At 40.2% G+C, this 18,412-nt stretch overlaps 2 protein-coding genes across 4 annotated transcripts; one reads left to right on the top strand and one right to left on the bottom strand.

The window, feature by feature from the left end:
- Positions 1-729: 729 nt before the first annotated feature.
- On the top strand, positions 730-9,815 carry LOC116067258 (G2/mitotic-specific cyclin-B2-like). 3 transcript variants are annotated; one of them, XM_035999698.1, is made up of 9 exons: positions 906-932; positions 1,143-1,256; positions 1,780-2,058; positions 2,139-2,297; positions 2,836-3,072; positions 4,186-4,326; positions 4,426-4,536; positions 4,916-5,046; positions 9,804-9,815. In XM_035999698.1, exons 1-8 carry the CDS (start codon positions 906-908, stop codon positions 5,024-5,026), a joined length of 1,179 nt encoding a protein of 392 aa, XP_035855591.1. In that variant the 3' UTR covers positions 5,027-5,046; positions 9,804-9,815. The 3 variants fall into 3 exon arrangements, with proteins under 3 accessions (XP_031179494.1, XP_031179495.1, XP_035855591.1); XM_031323634.2 differs by lacking the exon at positions 9,804-9,815 and having other exon boundaries at positions 730-932; positions 4,916-5,122; XM_031323635.2 differs by lacking the exon at positions 9,804-9,815 and having other exon boundaries at positions 787-932; positions 1,146-1,256; positions 4,916-5,122.
- On the bottom strand, positions 5,660-16,186 carry crybgx (crystallin beta gamma X). The gene is made up of 6 exons (XM_031323637.2): positions 15,914-16,186; positions 15,380-15,428; positions 13,934-14,055; positions 11,854-11,989; positions 7,606-7,745; positions 5,660-5,906 (listed from the first exon to the last, which is right to left on the bottom strand). The coding sequence occupies exons 1-6, from the start codon at positions 15,955-15,957 to the stop codon at positions 5,774-5,776; spliced, it is 624 nt and encodes a 207-aa protein (XP_031179497.1). The 5' UTR covers positions 15,958-16,186; the 3' UTR covers positions 5,660-5,773.
- Positions 16,187-18,412: the final 2,226 nt, after the last annotated feature.

Genomic DNA, 18,412 nt, shown 5'->3' with positions numbered 1-18,412 from the left:
CGGCCTACAGCCTTTATACATACCTTTTTTGCATAGAATACTAAGCTAATGAAATAATAATGGTTGGCATGATTTTATAAATCATGTTTTAATGTTTAACATACATGTGGCACAGTGAATCCTTAGGATGAACTGTATCTGTGGATGGCTACCTTAGTGACTACCTTACCTACAGGCCAGTTAGCCTATCATCAATGGGGATTTATATTTGCTAATAATCTGTTGGAATTATGTTAACTAATATATGTTTTCTTGATTATACACACTTACTTAAAATATGAATGCAGGACTTTTACTTGTAAGAAAGTGTTTTTAAATTGTTAAATTCTCCCACCACTGGTTTAGGTTCTTGTTTGTGGACAATCTATGTGCAGGTCTATTGTCTTAAACTCCAGCAATAAAATACATGAATCTGTGAAAATATTATGAAACACATCATGACTACTGCTGAAAATGTATTTACTTTATAATAATTCAACAATATTACCATTATTATTATTATTTTGTATCTTTATTGAAATTCGTGACCATAGAAATAAAATAGATTTTGATATTTCTATGAGACAGACATTCAGCAGGCCATGAAAAGTAGATATCAATCAAATAAAATATGAAAATAAATATATATATTTAGAAATTAAGGTATCTAGGCATTACACAAAATCCATACGGTCCATTCGAGATTGTACTTTTGACCTCACTGGTTGTCAGCCAATCAGGAGCGTCCTGCCAAATCTGTATCCAATCAGATTTGACAGAGCGCTATTTGAAAGCCGCCTGTCTCAACGTTGTTATTTACCTGCAGAAATCGGTGTTCACAGAGCTTGTTGGTAAATCTTGCTGGTTGGTGCTAAAATAAGTCTTTTTTAACTCCCAGTTTAGTGTCGTTGCTGCCGGAATTAATCATGTCGTCTGTGGAAGTTCGTGCTGCGGTGAGTAAACTGAAGTTATTTCGCTGTTTTGTTAGCAAAGCAGCTTCGGTTAGCTTCGCTACTATGGCTTCGATAGCTAACATCGTTAGCTAACATTACAGTCTGCAGCCAGACCCTCTTGCCCTACTTAGCTAGCTGTTTGTTCGCCCTTTGCTTTGATAAAGTTGTTTACACCAGCCAGCATTTATTTTGTGTCGTGTTCTCTTTCAGCAGCTCCCAGCCGCAGTGAACCCCGTGAAGATGGGCAAAAAAGCCACAGCAGGTCCGAGGAGAGCAGCTCTCGGGGAGCTTACCAACTTTCCCGGAGCAGCAGTCAAAACAAAGGTAACATTATCATGGAAGAACAGTTTGCTTCCATAACTGGTTTATACCTCCATTTGTTTTCACTTGTCAATGCTGCTGTGAATATAAAATAACCCAAAACTCTGAAAACTAACTACACTAACGTGGTGTGGTGTATGTATCCATCCTTACATTTGCATTTCCCTCAATTAGTACATACTCTAGTGACAGCTCTCTGTTGTAGTAGTTGTAGTTGTAGTACTGGTGCCTAGACTATTCACTTCACTGCTGTGTTTTTATTCTTATAGTGTTTTTATATTTATTCTGGTTTGTATTTTGTGTCATAAGCTACTGGATGCCTAAATTTCCCATGTGATTAATAACTATTGATCTATCTTGCTACAGTTGGACTAAAGTAACTCCGTTTGTTCTCACCAACCTGAGAACCTTTTATTTTATTTTTTAAACTTGCAGTTATACATGTTTCATGTCTTCAAATCTAATGAGCCTTACATCCCGAAACTACACAAATGCCTCTTTTGAATACATTTGATTGTTTCCTCAGAGGACTGGACCAACCAAATCGACTGAATCAGTCAAACCATCCCAAAACGCCAAACCCATGGTGCCTCCAGTAGTCCCGGTCCCAGCGCCTGCAGATCCTCTCCCCCCAGTTTCAGAGGAGTTGGCGGCTGATGTATCCATGAAGGAGGAGGAAGAACTGTGCCAGGCTTTCTCCGAGGCGCTGCTCACAGTGCAGGATGTCGACGAGCAGGACTCAGACCTGCCACAGCTCTGCTCAGAATATGTCAAAGATATCTATAATTATCTACACGTCCTAGAGGTGAGTTATTCCCTCCCTCAGCCAAACTCTCTGCTCTCTCCCTGCGTTGGTGTGTGTTACGTCACCGTCTGTCTCCACAGGTGCAGCAGGCCGTACGAGCTAACTACATGCAGGGTTATGAAATCACCGAACGCATGCGAGCGCTTCTGATCGACTGGCTGGTCCAGGTTCACTCCCGGTTCCAGCTGCTGCAGGAGACTCTGTACCTCACAGTAGCTGTCCTGGATCGTTTTCTCCAGGTAAGAACTGACTCGACCGTCTCTTCTCTCTGTGTTTTTGTGAGCTCTGTATATAAATGTTTCCTAGGGCTGCTCTATTAGGGGGGGGGGGGCAACAAAATCATCACGTTTTATTGAAATCAGGATTATTTAACACAATTACTCTGACTTTTGGGTAGATGTTGCATTTATTGAAGTTAAACTGGGGTCCCTGGGTAGCTTACCTGGTTGAGCGTGCGCCCCATGTACAAAAGCTCAGTTGATTTGATTCTGACCTGCGGCCTTTTGCTGTTTGTCGTTTACCATCTCTACCCCCTTTCCTGACTTAAGCTGTCCTGTCAAAGGCCTTAAAATGCCCCCCAAAAAAAATCTTTAAACAGTTAAACTCATCAAAAGTGAACACCTTGAATTGTGAAATTTCCCTTAATACTACTTCAGTTGATACAAGACAAAATAAGAGTTTATTTGCAAAACATTTGGTGCAAAATTAATTGTCGATTTACATTGTTATGGTCATTACGAGCCGAAATTTGATGACATGTTTCCCGCTGTGCTGCAGGTCCAGCCGGTCTCTCGCAGAAAGCTGCAGCTTGTTGGTGTGACGGCCATGCTGGTGGCCTGTAAATACGAGGAGATGTACGCTCCCGAGGTGGGAGACTTTGCCTACATCACAGACAACGCCTTTACAAAGGCTCAGATTCTGGAGATGGAGCAGCTGGTTTTGAGGACCCTCAACTTTGAGCTGGGACGTCCTCTCCCTTTACACTTCCTCAGACGGGCCTCCAAGGTGGCTAATGTGAGTTTTATTGTTCAAAATGACGACATGATCAATGTGCAAAGGTAGAGCTGCAGTATCAGTTCATTGAATGTTTAACTGCTGTAAGCATCTGTTGCTTTTAAATGTGCTAGAATTTTCACATGTAGACTTTTCTTTTATTTATTTTTTTGGTCTGTCCCCAACAAGGGACAAGGATTTGCAATGTGTGAGTCACTCTTAAAATGTATTCATAAAATACAAAATGTGATTCTTAAGTCAGGGGCTCTTCAGTCATTTACAGGACTCCCTTTAGGGCTGCTACTAACAATTATTTTCATCGTAGATTTTCTCGTTAGTTTTTGTACCTTATTTATTTAACCAGGTAGGCTGAACAGGTTCTCATTTGCAACGGCAACCTAGCCAAGAATAAAGCATAAACGTGCAAGACGACATACAGTTTCACATTCAGTACAATACAGGAATACAATAGGCTACATTAAGTGCAGATTAAGTAGGCATTACAACGCCGGCACAAAGTGAGGTGTAAGTAGGCTAAGTCAAAAGTAAGTAATTTCCTAAAATGTGGCTCAGTGTTTCCCCAAAAAGCCCAAGATGACATCCTCAAATGTCTTGTGTCCACAACTCAAAGATATTCAGTTTACTGTCACAGAGGAGAGAAGAAACTAGAACATATTCACATTTAACAAGCTGAAATTGATTTAAAAGAGAAAAATAACCCATTGAATGCCTCAAATAGATTATCAAAATTGTTGGCGATTAATCTTTTGATAGTTGACAACTAATGGATTAATCTGTGCAGCTGTACCTCACTTCTTAACTTACCACACTAAAAGAAGTACTCTGTTGTATTGTCAGGCAGTGAATTAGAACAGAGCAGGAGAGTAGCAGTTGAGCTTGACAGCATTATGACTCATTTTCCCAGACTGCAGACTAATGCATGCACACTACTGTGTTAACCCTGGTGTTGTCTTCCTGTCGACCATGCAGCCCAATGTTTTTCTGGGTCAGAATTTTTAAAAAAAAATTGTCACTTTTCCCGATGTCTCTGTTGTGCTAAAATGACGACGGGCAAGGATTTGTAAATGGAATATCCAAACATGGTTCTCAGTGGGCGGGATGTTTGTGTCTCAGTCTGATGTAGAGAGACACACGCTGGCCAAGTACCTGATGGAGCTGACCCTCGTCGACTACAGCATGGTGCACTACCGGCCGTCTGAGATCGCGGCTGCAGCACTCAGTCTCTCCCAGCTGCTGCTTGAAGAGCTGCCCTGGGTGAGTCTGACAGAATCAATGGATGAAACATTTACACTTGGCAACTTGTTCAGTGTGGTATTTGGTCTGCTGCGGGGTTGATTTGGTCGGTCTTGTCAGTCTCCTACACAGCAGCACTACTCCACTTACGACGCGGCCCACCTGAAGCCCATCATGCAGCACATCGCCAAAAACGTTGTGACAGTAAATGAGGGGAAGACAAAGTTCCAGGTGAGTTCACTCACAGGAAAAACAAGTGTCTTTTTATTTTATTGTTTTTGTTGTGAAGTGCTCATTATGCTTTTTGGCGTTTTCCTTTTATTGTAGTCCAGCCTTTACTTCAGAGACAAACTCTCGTCACTTTGGAACACACGTTATAATGCTCACCTAGCTGCTAGCATGGCACGCCCTCATACTCTGCTTCTGACTGGCTAGTAGTCCTTACCTAGGTACTGTCAGGACACGCCCTCATACTCTGCTTCTGACTGGCTAGTAGTCCTTACCTAGCTACTGTCAGGGCACGCCCTCATACTCTGCTTCTTTATGAACCTGAAATGACACTAATATGAGGTCTTTTAATGAGAGGTAAATTCCTTTTGTTCCTCTGCAGGCTGTGAGGAACAAGTACTCAAGCAGCAAATTGATGAAGATCAGCCTCATTCCTCAGCTGAAGTCGGCCACCATCGTGACCTTGGCGGCTCCTCTGCTCAACAATCCCTGAGGCGAACCTTTTTTACATTTGTCAGTGGACATTTCACATGCACTTTATGATGGATCAATCTGTCAACTTTATTAAAATGTTTTTAAATTTTTCATCTAAGCTTTGTTTGTTCAGAATTGCTAGATTTTCAGATCAGTGATGTTTTGCCCAAACGTTGTTGTGGTACGCCAGATTTTCCAATCAGAAGTTTGAAACAACTTACATTTTTGGATTTGAGCTGTAGACTACCTCGAGGATGAAGTGCCTTGTTTTTTTTTTTTCTTTTATCCCTTGTACTTGATCATGCATTTTAACGTTCATTGTTTATAATTGCATTCATAGATCTCGTTGGATATAGCAGAATCTACTTTGTTCATGAAGCTAAAAATTATTTTCAGCTTGTAATTTTCAAATCTTTGACATCCTTGTTTTGATTTACAGTAAGGAGCGGTGCCAACCATTCTACAGCCCAACGTCTTGAGTTGGTTGTAATACCATCACAAGTTAAGTTTGTATTTAACAGACTAGTTCTTACAATTGTGTGCCACCCTGTGAATCTCTATTATGTAACTAGGCGTTGGTTCAAACCATTCAACAAACACTTCACACTGAAAGATTTAACAATTAAAAGAATCTATAAAGGAATGCAGTTTCTTTTTCTTCAGTTTATTACCAAAATAAGTGTTATAGTGTGTAAAGCTGACAGGTTCCATGTGTTTGACGGTGAAGAAGTCCTGTTGACAGGACTCGGTAGATCAGAGGTGGTGTTTAGGTGAAGCGGACTCTGCGCATGGAGCCCACGGTGCTGTTCTGGCTGCCCCAGTCAGAGAAGTTGTTGTAATCCCGCTTCTCCAGGATGTAATGAGGTCCTCTGTAGTTGGGCTCCTGATACACCGCCCACCTGCGCACACACAACACATCAGGGTTGACTGCAAACTGTTTGATTTTAAAAACATGGAAATGTAACGGGATGAAAAGCTGCCGTTACCAGTGGGGGGTGTGCTCTGAATAATCCTAAACATCTGGATTGTACAGTTTCAGCACAGGAATTTTTTTTTTTAAATATACAGTTATGGAATAACTGCAATATAGGAATTTTTTTATTTTTTTTTTATTACTGCTTAAGCAAGTGTCAAGACTACATGTTCAGTCAGACTTACAGTGAGGAAAATAAGTATTTGAACACCCTGCTATTTTGCAAGTTCTCCCACTTAGAAATCATGGAGGGTCTGAAATTGTCATCGTAGGTGCATGTCCACTGTGAGAGACATAATCTTAAAAAAAAAAAAATCCAGAAATCACAATATGATTTTTTTTAAACTATTTGTATGATACAGCTGCAAATAAATATTTGAACACCTGTCTATCAGCTAGAATTCTGACCCTCAAAGACCTGTTAGTCTGCCTTTAAAACGTCCACCTCCACTCCATTTATTATCCTAAATTAGATGCACCTGTTTGAGGTCGTTAGCTGCATAAAGACACCTGTCCACCCCATACAATCAGTAAGAATCCAACTACTAACATGGCCAAGACCAAAGAGCTGTCCAAAGACACTAGAGACAAAATTGTACACCTCCACAAGGCTGGAAAGGGCTACGGGGAAATTGCCAAGCAGCTTGGTGAAAAAAGGTCCACTGTTGGAGCAATCATTAGAAAATGGAAGAAGCTAAACATGACTGTCAATCTCCCTCGGACTGGGGCTCCATGCAAGATCTCACCTCGTGGGGTCTCAATGATCCTAAGAAAGGTGAGAAATCAGCCCAGAACTACACGGGAGGAGCTGGTCAATGACCTGAAAAGAGCTGGGACCACCGTTTCCAAGGTTACTGTTGGTAATACACTAAGACGTCATGGTTTGAAATCATGCATGGCACGGAAGGTTCCCCTGCTTAAACCAGCACATGTCAAGGCCCGTCTTAAGTTTGCCAATGACCATTTGGATGATCCAGAGGAGTCATGGGAGAAAGTCATGTGGTCAGATGAGACAGCCCAGAAACCTGACTGATCTAGAGAAGATCTGTGTGGAGGAGTGGGCCAAAATCCCTCCTGCAGTGTGTGCAAACCTGGTGAAAAACTACAGGAAACGTTTGACCTCTGTAATTGCAAACAAAGGCTACTGTACCAAATATTAACATTGATTTTCTCAGGTGTTCAAATACTTATTTGCAGCTGTATCATACAAATAAATAGTTAAAAAATCATACATTGTGATTTCTGGATTTTTGTTTTTAGATTATGTCTCTCACAGTGGACATGCACCTACGATGACAATTTCAGACCCCTCCATGATTTCTAAGTGGGAGAACTTGCAAAATAGCAGGGTGTTCAAATACTTATTTTCCTCACTGTAAGTCACAGAAATGAGGACTTTAGACTGGACTTGGCTGCTGTGACACTTAAATCCCCAGACTTGACTCGAGCTGAATGCAAAAAAACATTTACGTAAAGCTGTGACGATTGGTCCTTATTAGTCGTTTCTGAAAGTAATCGTCAACTATTGATTCATCGTTTAAGTAATTTTTTTTCAAACACAAATAGCATTTCCTCTCAAAGGGTTGAGAGTGAAAGAGACCAGGTAGGAAGGATGTTGCACTTACGCTCCTCCGAGCACGCGGATGGAGGCGACTCTGTTGAGGCTGTAGCGGCTCATCAGGTTGGGGATGTCATCCTGGATCTCCATCTTTTTACCAGAGAAGCCGGTTCGCTCAAACAGCTGAGCTCTGCCGGGGTTGTTGTCCTGAAAAGAAGAGAAATCCTGTCGGTTGGTCAATGTGTTTCTGGATAAGTTGCCTCTGTGTTAGGGTACACTATAGGCTACTAGTGAGCCTAAGCCAACATCTCACTTAAAACATTTTCACAACAAAACCTCTTTAAATTATTCTTTTGGAGTCTAGAATCATTATGCATATGATTTATCAAGCCTAATTTGATCTCAGCCAACACCCCGCCCCCTATCCTTTAATACTTTTATTTTTTTCTCCTATTTTACTTTTTATTTATGTGTTTTAATTGTGAATTTTTGTTGTTTTTCTGTCTTTCTTGCCCAGATTGCTGTATAGTGTGTGTTTAGTGCTGTTACATGTTGTTAAATCTGGTGTGTTTCTCACATGGAAAAACAATAACAACTTTGATTATAGAATCATTATGCAATGTTGCTTTATATTTTTTATATTCTCTATTTATTTTAAGTTGAATCTCTACGGCATTATATTTGTTTAATCGATCTAGTTTGTGATCTCCCCTCGGTGCACAGCTCCGTGTTGTTGCCTGGGAAATTAAAAACTTTGATTTTCCTACTAATCACCTTTTGCGTCAAACAATCCAAATTCAGTAACTTTTATAAAACAGCCCACAAATGACAGTGTAAACGCAACAAAGAGAATAAAAGAAAGAAGAATAGGGAATAAGAGGGTAATACTTTTGCATTTTGGGAGTAAATGACTGACCCTGCTACGTGTGACACTCACTCATCAGACGGATCCAACATTACATACTGAAACTACATTACTGCTCCCTAGTAGTTTATTGTTATTAAAAAAAAAAACTATTATAGCTATAAAGTAATACCCTTCTTCCCATAGCTGCAGAGATAATCAATTAGCCAATAAATTATTGAATAATCGGTTTGAGTCATTTTTTTATGAAAAAACAGTACACATTCTCTGATTCCAGCTTGTTAAATATGAACATCTTCTAGTTTCTTCTCTCCTCTGTGACAGTAAACAGAATATCTTTGAGTTGTGGACAAAACAAGACATTTGAGGACGTCATCTTGGGCTTTTTGGGAAAAACTGATCGCCTTTTTAAAAACTGTTTTCTGACATTTTATAGACCAAACAACTAATACAAAATAATTGTTACGGTAGTTGCAGCCCTATTCCCTAGCAACAACAAAAATGTAAAAAGAAACTATATTAAAGTATATATGTATGTATATATATATATATATATATATACATAATTTCTAAATAACCTAACCTTGTAGCTATTGAATAGGTACCCAACACGTATGTTGTCGATACTGCGCACATGTACTGAATTACTACTACTTTCTGTTAAATGTCAGATTTAACAACTGTTTCTACCTGGTTTGTAGATTTAAAGTTGAATTTTTTTTTTTACATGCCTTAAGCTTTGATGACTCCTTGAGACTAAGATAAACTACTGATGCAGCTAGAGCTGGGAAGTATGGAGAAAATCAAATATCACGATATTTTTGACCAAATACATCGCTGGTGATATTGTAGGGTCGACTATTGGTGCTCTCACAAAATATTTACACAATGAGAGTTTAGATAAATAATCACCAGTAATGTGGATACAATGACCAGAGATGGGAACAGTACAAATACATCGTTACTGTACTCAAGTAGATTTTTCAGATATTTTTACTTTACTATTCATTTTTGTGCCGACTTTTTACTTTTATTCCTTACATTCTTAACACGAATATCGGTACTTTCTACTCCTTACATTGTACAAAATTGGCTCGTTACTTTAGTTTCAAATAATTTCAGTGGAGTCAACCGTTATTATTTTTCGCGTCATCAATACCAAATTCAATCTAATAGGATGCGAATATACGTTGCACTTCCACACCACTACAAGACGACTCGACAGATTAGGCGGGATTAATTCGCATCAAATCATTGCGGCTTGATGGCGGTAACGTTAACACATAGTAGTATGGAAGGCGACATGATTGAAAATGAAGAAAACGGAGATCCCAGAGATTCGGCAGACAAAATAAAAATGGTTGTCATTCACAAGGCTACTTTTATTTTTGTACTTTAAGTACATTTCCAAGCCTGTTGCTTTTACAGTAAAGAAGTAAAATCAGTACTTCTACTTTTACCAGAGTATTTTTTAACAAAAGTATCTGTACTTCTACTTGAGTACGGGAAGTGAATACCATCTCTGGCAATGACTAAGTGGGTAAAGGTAAATAACAGAACATCTAACAGTCTGATAAGTTTAGAAAATGACATCACTTTACTGTAATGCAGCCTTTAAAACCAGGAAAAGATGACATTTGTTCGATATCTAAAATCTAAGACTATATCTAGCCTCATATATCAGTGTCGATATAATATCGATATATTGCCCAGCCCTAGATGCAGCAGCTGTGAATTCAGAGGGTTGGAAAAGAAGTACAGTGTGCTCACATCCAACTCAGGTTTCTGCTCCTGTACTGACCGTTTGTCCTGTAACCTGTGTGTGTTTCTGCTCCTGTACTGACCGTATGTCCTGTAACTTGTGTGTTTCTGCTCCTGTACTGACCGTATGTCTTGTAACCGAGTGTGTTTCTGCTCCTGTACTGACCGTATGTCCTGTAACTTGTGTGTTTCTGCTCCTGTACTGACCGTACGTCCTGCAACTTGTGTGTTTCTGCTCCTGTACTGACCGTATATCCTGTAACTTGTGTGTGTTTCTGCTCCTGTACTGACCGTATATCCTGTAACTTGTGTGTGTTTCTGCTCCTGTACTGACCGTATGTCCTGTAACTTGTGTGTGTTTCTGCTCCTGTACTGACCGTATATCCTGTAACTTGTGTGTGTTTCTGCTCCTGTACTGACCGTATATCCTGTAACTTGTGTGTGTTTCTGCTCCTGTACTGACCGTACGTCCTGCAACTTGTGTGTTTCTGCTCCTGTACTGACCGTATGTCCTGTAACTTGTGTGTTTCTGCTCCTGTACTGACCGTATGTCCTGTAACTTGTGTGTGTTTCTGCTCCTGTACTGACCGTATGCCCTGTAACTTGTGTGTGTTTCTGCTCCTGTACTGACCGTTTGTCCTGTAACCTGTGTGTGTTTCTGCTCCTGTACTGACCGTATGTCCTGTAACTTGTGTGTTTCTGCTCCTGTACTGACCGTATGTCCTGTAACTTGTGTGTTTCTGCTCCTGTACTGACCGTATGTCCTGTAACTTGTGTGTTTCTGCTCCTGTACTGACCGTATGTCTTGTAACCGAGTGTGTTTCTGCTCCTGTACTGACCGTATGTCCTGTAACTTGTGTGTTTCTGCTCCTGTACTGACCGTACGTCCTGCAACTTGTGTGTTTCTGCTCCTGTACTGACCGTATATCCTGTAACTTGTGTGTGTTTCTGCTCCTGTACTGACCGTATATCCTGTAACTTGTGTGTGTTTCTGCTCCTGTACTGACCGTATGTCCTGTAACTTGTGTGTGTTTCTGCTCCTGTACTGACCGTATATCCTGTAACTTGTGTGTGTTTCTGCTCCTGTACTGACCGTATATCCTGTAACTTGTGTGTGTTTCTGCTCCTGTACTGACCGTACGTCCTGCAACTTGTGTGTTTCTGCTCCTGTACTGACCGTATGTCCTGTAACTTGTGTGTTTCTGCTCCTGTACTGACCGTATGTCCTGTAACTTGTGTGTGTTTCTGCTCCTGTACTGACCGTATGCCCTGTAACTTGTGTGTGTTTCTGCTCCTGTACTAACCGTTTGTCCTGTAACCTGTGTGTGTTTCTGCTCCTGTACTGACCGTATGTCCTGTAACTTGTGTGTTTCTGCTCCTGTACTGACCGTATGTCCTGTAACTTGTGTGTTTCTGCTCCTGTACTGACCGTATGTCCTGTAACTTGTGTGTGTTTCTGCTCCTGTACTGACCGTACGTCCTGTAACTTGTGTGTGTTTCTGCTCCTGTACTGACCGTATATCCTGTAACTTGTGTGTGTTTCTGTTCCTGTACTGACCGTACGTCCTGTAACTTGTGTGTGTTTCTGCTCCTGTACTGACCGTATGTCCTGTAACTTGTGTGTTTCTGCTCCTGTACTGACCGTATGTCCTGTAACCTGTGTGTGTTTCTGCCAGTTTCACATCTCACCTGTTTGACAGCACGAACAGAGGAGACGTGGTCCACCTGGGCGCACCATTTGTCATAGCAGTTGTACTCTCCCCGCTCGGACATGTCCCACAGGTACTGGCGCCCGCGGAAGTTCTCATGCTCGTAACCGACCCATCTTCAAAAAGAGCGGAGAAGGAGAGGAGAGAGAAGAGTCAAACAGAGATGCACACAGCAGCGGGGGAGGTGGGGGGGAGGGACAGCTGGCAGAAAAATGAGCTAGGTGTCAAATCTTGGTGTCAAATTCAAAGGTTTAAGTTACGTTTATTTACTGACCGTGCAGACCTAAGATTGGGATGAGCTGTAGTAGAAAAGTGTCAGTTCAGTGACTATATCCAGTGGTGTAGTCTACGTGATACGCAGGTACACGCAGTATACCCACTAAGAAAGCTCCAGGATTTCCATATACCCACTTAAAAATGCACAATGACACACAACAACACACTTTCCATTATATTTTTGACATATTTTGAATTGTCATGTGTTTTTTCTTCTTTGCATAGGCTAAATAAAGGTATTTTCAGCTGTGAATTGGTGCATAAAAGTGTATCAAAATGCAGGAAATGAAGTCTTTGACGCTCAAAATTTCCCTGGTGGAGGACACCCAGAACCCACCCCCCCAAAGTCCATTCTGGCCCATACGTATACAGTACAGTATACCCACTACAATACATTAGACTACACCACTGACTATATCTAAGGTCCAAACTAAATGTTGAAATAAAGTCACTGAAACAGTAGTTAGATGTATCCTAGACATTTAAAAAAGCACTTGTGAACTCAACCTAACTCAAATTTAGTAAGTTAGGCAAGTGTTAATTTTTAAGTGTAATTTTGTGTTTGGTATGTAGCAATTCCTTTAATCCAAGGCCAGGAGACAAACCATCCTTGAACTTTGATATTTTAGTGCAGTTTTAACTTTGACATCTAGACATAGTTTCACCTGTAGAGTACTTTTCTGAAAACTGCGTTTTGATTAATTTCTTTTCGGACAGACTAATCGTCTTACTGTGGAAGGATCACAATGTCTTCTTGTCCTAATGCTCATCTGTCCACCAAACTTCATGGACATTTGTTTGTATTCTATTAGGACACATTACCAAAACCTTGTTGGATGTAATAACAAGGTACATATATGTGGATTTCCATCTGAACCACTGGGCTTTAGATGTATTAACTACAGTATATTTACTTTTACATATTTGGAGTTGCTGTCTAAAAAGAAAGAAATGTGATGAAAACACATTTGTATTGAAGATACTTTGCTGTTACACAGTGATGTAGTCTACGTGATACGCAGTATACCAACTAAGAAAGCTCCAGGATTTCCATATGCCCACTTAAAAATGCCCAATGACACGCAACAACATACTTTAAATTATATTTTTGATATATTTTGAATTGTCATCTGTGTTTTTCTTTTTCGCATAGCCTGAGTAAAGGTATTTCCACCGTAAATTGGTGAATAAAAGTTATCTGAATGCAGGAAATGAAGTCAAAATAACCCCCAAAGGCAGATTCTGGCCCATATATATAGGCCAATATATTTATATACAGTACAGTAGACCCACTACAATACATTAGACTACACCACTGCTGTTACATCTCTAGGGGTTTTCTCTCTCATTATAAAGCTAATGTGCAGCAACCGAGCCGTTCTGGTCACCACTTAAGCCGAGGGAATATATAATCAATGTGAGCATCCAAACTGACTAAATACCTTCTCTCAGATCTAATGCTAAGCTTTTTGGATGTTATTTATTTATTATCTGCTCTAGCTTTTCCAACGTTTTAGACACAGATACCGTAATAATAATGGTCCAAAATGATGTGAAATTGCTTTTTTATTATAAAAAAATGTAACATTTTCTTGAGGGAGGAACCCTAAACCCCTCACCAAATACGGGCGTGTTCAACAAACCTAGAGAAAGCACTGATATCCTCTTTGTCTTTCCTTTTCTCACCTGTGTGTGTGTGTGTGTGTGTGTGTGTGTGTGTGTGTGTGTGGTGTGTGTGTGTTGCAGTGACCTGTCATGTACTGTAGGTGGTGGTGTAGACTTACGCTCCGCTCTCCACCTGCACAGAGTTGCATCTCTCTGGGAAGTTCTTGTCACTGATTCTGGCGCAGTCGGAGCTCAGGTCCAGCCGCCTTCCGGCGAAGTTCCGCTGCTCGAAAAGGGTCACCTGAAGGCCGAGATCAAAACTAAAGAGTCTGCTGGGATTCTACTGAAAACGTTACCACTCAGGTGTTCATTAACAATAAACATTTTCTAAATACTACATTCATTTGCAATGCTAGTATTAGTTTCACACTTTTTGGGGATTTTAAGCAGACCCAGGTTTTAGAGCAAGGGGACAGCAAAGGCGCCCAGCCTCCCATATGTAAAGCTTTTTTTCTGTAGTTTACTTGGTTGTCTTTCAAACTGCCACTTGCAGATAAACTACCAGCAATTTTAGGGTCTTTCCTCCACTTGGTGATCATTTTGTTTCCAATACCAACAGTAGTTGAGTCGTCTTTGAGTGGGAGGAGAAATGTTAATTAAAAAAAAAAAAGACAATTCCTGAGTCATGATGTGTTGTATTCTCAAAAGGACAGTTTGGAAAGTTAGTAACCAATGACGCAGCTCCCAAAGTTATGTGTACATCAATAGAGAAAGTATTTGCTTCACAGTAAACTGATTATGATGATATGGTAAATAATTTTAATTATTTTTTTTTTTTATGTTTTGGTTTTTTAAGTTTTCTCCCGGTGTTTTTGACGGGTTTTTTTTAGTTTTTGTTGCTTTTCCCAACGTTTTTTGTCGTATTTATTTACATTTTCGCCACTTATTTCGACATCCCATATTTTCTAATATAAAAAACTTTGAAAACGGGTCAAATTTGACACAAGGACTACATGAGGGTTAAACAATCGAGATCCAAAGTGCTGTCTGACCTTTAGAGGTGTTGGTAGCTGTATTTTTTTGGACTGAGCCAGGCTAGCTGTTTCCCTCTGCTTCCAGTCTTTATGCTAAGCTACACAGCTTTAAAAGGGGCTGTAGATACTGTATAGTGGAGTAATGGCATCCTGAGCAGAGAATGAAGTAACACTCCCTCTGTGTGTGTTTAAATCTGAGCTTCTCTGTTCTTTTGTTTGATAGCTGGTCTGGCTGCGCGTGCATGTGGGCGTAAAAAAAAGTCGGTATTTCACGAATTGGGGAACGGTTTATGAGAGCCGTGTGGAGGCAATCCCAGCCAGCTGTTTTTTTTTCTCTCAGTATTTTGAGTACAGCACCTTTAAGTATAAAAAATGAAGTACAAAATGAAGACAAATATTCTACGTTTACCAAGAAGTCCCCACAGGAAAGAAGTATTATATTATTAGTAAAAACGGTGAACAAGTATGTTCATTTATGCTCACAATTCAATAGAGTAAAGACAAAAAAAGTTTCACTAAGAAACTTCATCTGTTCAAAACAACATGATGCTTTAACAAAGTGACAACTCATGACATAAATATTGGACTCACCCTCCCACTGGACCCGTAGAAGGCACGTTGGAGCACAGACCCCAGCTTGCTGTAGATATAGAAGCATTTTTCATGAATAATTACACCCCAAACATGCCTCTCAATAATTAAATCAGACGATAGAACACTCATAAAGACACTTTAGAACCAAATGATGGTGTGTTAAGGCGAAATGGAAGACCTGAGTCACTGAAAATGTCACTACTTATGTCATTTTGAACAAAAAACATTGTAGTGTTACATGAACAACTGACGCAAATTTAGAAGTATTGTCGTGCTTCAGTCTTTTTGAATTAAAACCATCAACTTGCACCTGAACTGTTACAGTTTGTGTGCATGTCTCCTACAATGATCACATCACAAAATCAGGTGATTTTGGGAAACTGGTGTTGGAGGCGTCCCAGAGAGAGAAAGAGCAGAGCATGAGAACCAGCGAGGGATGTGGAGCCACTGACCCACCCCACCTCCAAAACTCTTGACTGGGTGGGTCTGACTCTGTGGGCCCCCGGCTGGTGCACGGCGCTCTCAACATACCTTGTTTGTTGGGCTAATCCTGGGACCTTAGTAAAGATGTTCATGTCAGCTCTGCGACGCAACAAGAAAGCCCCTTAAATACAGCAAGGTGAGGTGAGCCGACAGGAACTAGAAAGATCAGAGTGCTTCTGCAACAGTCGCCGGGGCCCTGGACGCCATTGATATGCTAAACACACAACAACGCTCATGTTGTCTTCTCTGTCATCACACAGACACACACACACACGCACACACACACACACATGCACACGCACACATACACACACACAACAGCTGGAAACACTGCAAGCGCATGCAGAGCACAAAAAAAACATACAAACACACACACGGTGAGCAATAGAAATAGATGTGTGCATGCAAATATACAAACACAACAAGCAGAGAGAAGAGAGTTTTTGCACACACACACACACACACACACACACACACACACGTAAACATGAGAGTGCAGTGCCAACAGTTTGGGCTTTGAACAATTCAGCATTTTATACAACAATGGCGTGTAAACAATGCGCCTTATGATAATGGTTGTATTCATGTATTCATGCTTTGTGCGCGGCCAGCCCCAGCACACTATTCACTGAAGAGGTCGTGACCCCGAGGGCGGCTGACAGAACCGCCATGAACCTGAACGTACACGTTAGACTTCTGACAGTTCCACTTCCACTACACTTATTTTATATGAAATGTTTGAACGCTCATACTTAGGGCTGGGTTATAAAAAAAACTGATTCTCTAATTAGAATCGAAACTTTGTGATCTAATATCGAATAATAAAATCCCCAAATGGATCTTTTAATATATGCCTTTTCACCATGGATGTGGAGAATTGACCCCCTTTACTTAATGTAAACATTAACCTGGTGCATTATAAAAAATATTTGAGGGTTAGCTTCTTGCTTGTACAATTTACAGCAGAAGTTCTCTGAGAATCTCTTTTATATCCAAGCAAAATAGGTATTGTAACTGAAATTTCGCTAACCTAATTGATATTGACTCAGGACATTGTGAATAGGAATCGATTCGGGAAATCATTGGCGATACCCAGCCCTACTTACAGTTTTTCCTCAATCGCTTTGGCACAATCGTCGAATGACTATTAAACTTTGTCAAACTATATGACTATTTATATGAAAATTAGGTCAGTTTTTCACATGACTATAGTCATTTATAATTGCTTTGGCACAAGATGCATTGAGTAAGCCTCGCAGATCAAAATAGTTGCATTCATTTGCTATTGAATCATATTATTCTCAAATGCAACTATACACATGTTCGTTGTGTAAATCCCTACATGCAAAATAGAGCAACCAACAATTACAATAACCGTAACCTGTAAAAGTTGTCAGATGGACAGACGTAGGCTTTCCTCATAATTTAGAGCAACCAAACTCAAACAGGTGACACGTAAGGACATCACAGCAGACTGTTGTGTTTGACACAGCCCCCCCCCCACCCCCCTAAAACAGTCTAAGTTGTACTTAGAGTAGCCTACCTAGAGGAATCACAATTATTTTGATCAATATTGAAATCACAATTATTTAACACGATTACTCATTGACTTTTGGAAAGATGTCGCATTTATTGAACTTAAAAAAACAGTGAAACCATTAAACAAATTTAAAAAAACACACCTTAATACTTTCCCTGTTTGAATTCCTCTTAAAATAAATAATATAGAAATATATTAAAATGTTGGCTGAGTGAGTTTAGCCGTCAGGAGGGGCAAAAGTGCATCATGAACGTGTCATTCAGAACACAAGACAAAATAAGAGTTTACTTGCAAAACGTAATGTGCAAATAATAGTTTTTCTCGATTATATTGTTTTTGTGATCTGTATAACCGGAAATTCGATCAGAATTTCATTACTTGCACAGCCCTAGTGCACATTTCTGTCACTGGAAAGCAGCACCTGTCTGCTTTAAGTTGAACTTTTAGTGATGTGATGTAGACATTACTTACTAGCGGACACATTTTCTTAATTACATATTATCTGCGAGTCAAGTCAAGTATCAGTTTTACTTTTTTTGTAAAAAAATGTCTCAATCAGATTATCAAAATAGTTAGGGATTAATTTAATAGTTGACAGCTAATCGATTAATCTTTGCAGCTCTACACAATACATACAAGTCCAAAGTCCAGAGTGAGGTAATCAATAGACTCAGTGTGATAAATACAAGGCCATCATTGGTGGTGAGACCTTTGTGCTGACTTTAGCCAAAGCTTGAGGCTGGTGGCTGGTTTTAAACACTGCAAAGCTTCCTGAGTCTCTGATGGAACTCAACTTCCCCACTCCTTGAACCAAGAAAGCAGATTGACCAAAGGTTGTCTTTCTGAAAGTAATAAGAGTGAGAGACTGCAGGCAAAAGTGGCCCAAATCAGATTTTTTTGGGGTCAAGTAACCAGGTCAGACTTCTTCAGAAGTAGTGGGAACACTCAAATCTTGCCCAAATCAGATTTTTTTTTTCAAATCAGATGTAGACCACTTCCATATGTGG

This window comes from Sander lucioperca, chromosome 3 (genome assembly GCF_008315115.2).
Source record: "Sander lucioperca isolate FBNREF2018 chromosome 3, SLUC_FBN_1.2, whole genome shotgun sequence".
Lineage (NCBI taxonomy): Eukaryota > Metazoa > Chordata > Actinopteri > Perciformes > Percidae > Sander > Sander lucioperca.
Note: the sequence above shows the minus strand (reverse complement) of the source record. Positions and strands in the feature narration are given on the sequence as shown.

Bases quoted from the DNA above. Each gene is read 5' to 3' on its own strand.
- crybgx (XM_031323637.2), bottom strand. From the start codon at position 15,957: ATGAACATCTTTACTAAGGTCCCAGGATTAGCCCAACAAACAAG. The intron at 15,429-15,913 runs GTATGTTGAGAG...CTATATCTACAG, and splicing joins GGATTAGCCCAACAAACAAG to CAAGCTGGGGTCTGTGCTCC. The intron at 11,990-13,933 runs GTAAGTCTACAC...CTCTTTTTGAAG, and splicing joins GTGCAGGTGGAGAGCGGAGC to ATGGGTCGGTTACGAGCATG.
- LOC116067258 (XM_035999698.1), top strand. From the start codon at position 906: ATGTCGTCTGTGGAAGTTCGTGCTGCG. The intron at 1,257-1,779 runs GTAACATTATCA...TTGTTTCCTCAG, and splicing joins GAGCAGCAGTCAAAACAAAG to AGGACTGGACCAACCAAATC. The intron at 3,073-4,185 runs GTGAGTTTTATT...TTTGTGTCTCAG, and splicing joins GGGCCTCCAAGGTGGCTAAT to TCTGATGTAGAGAGACACAC.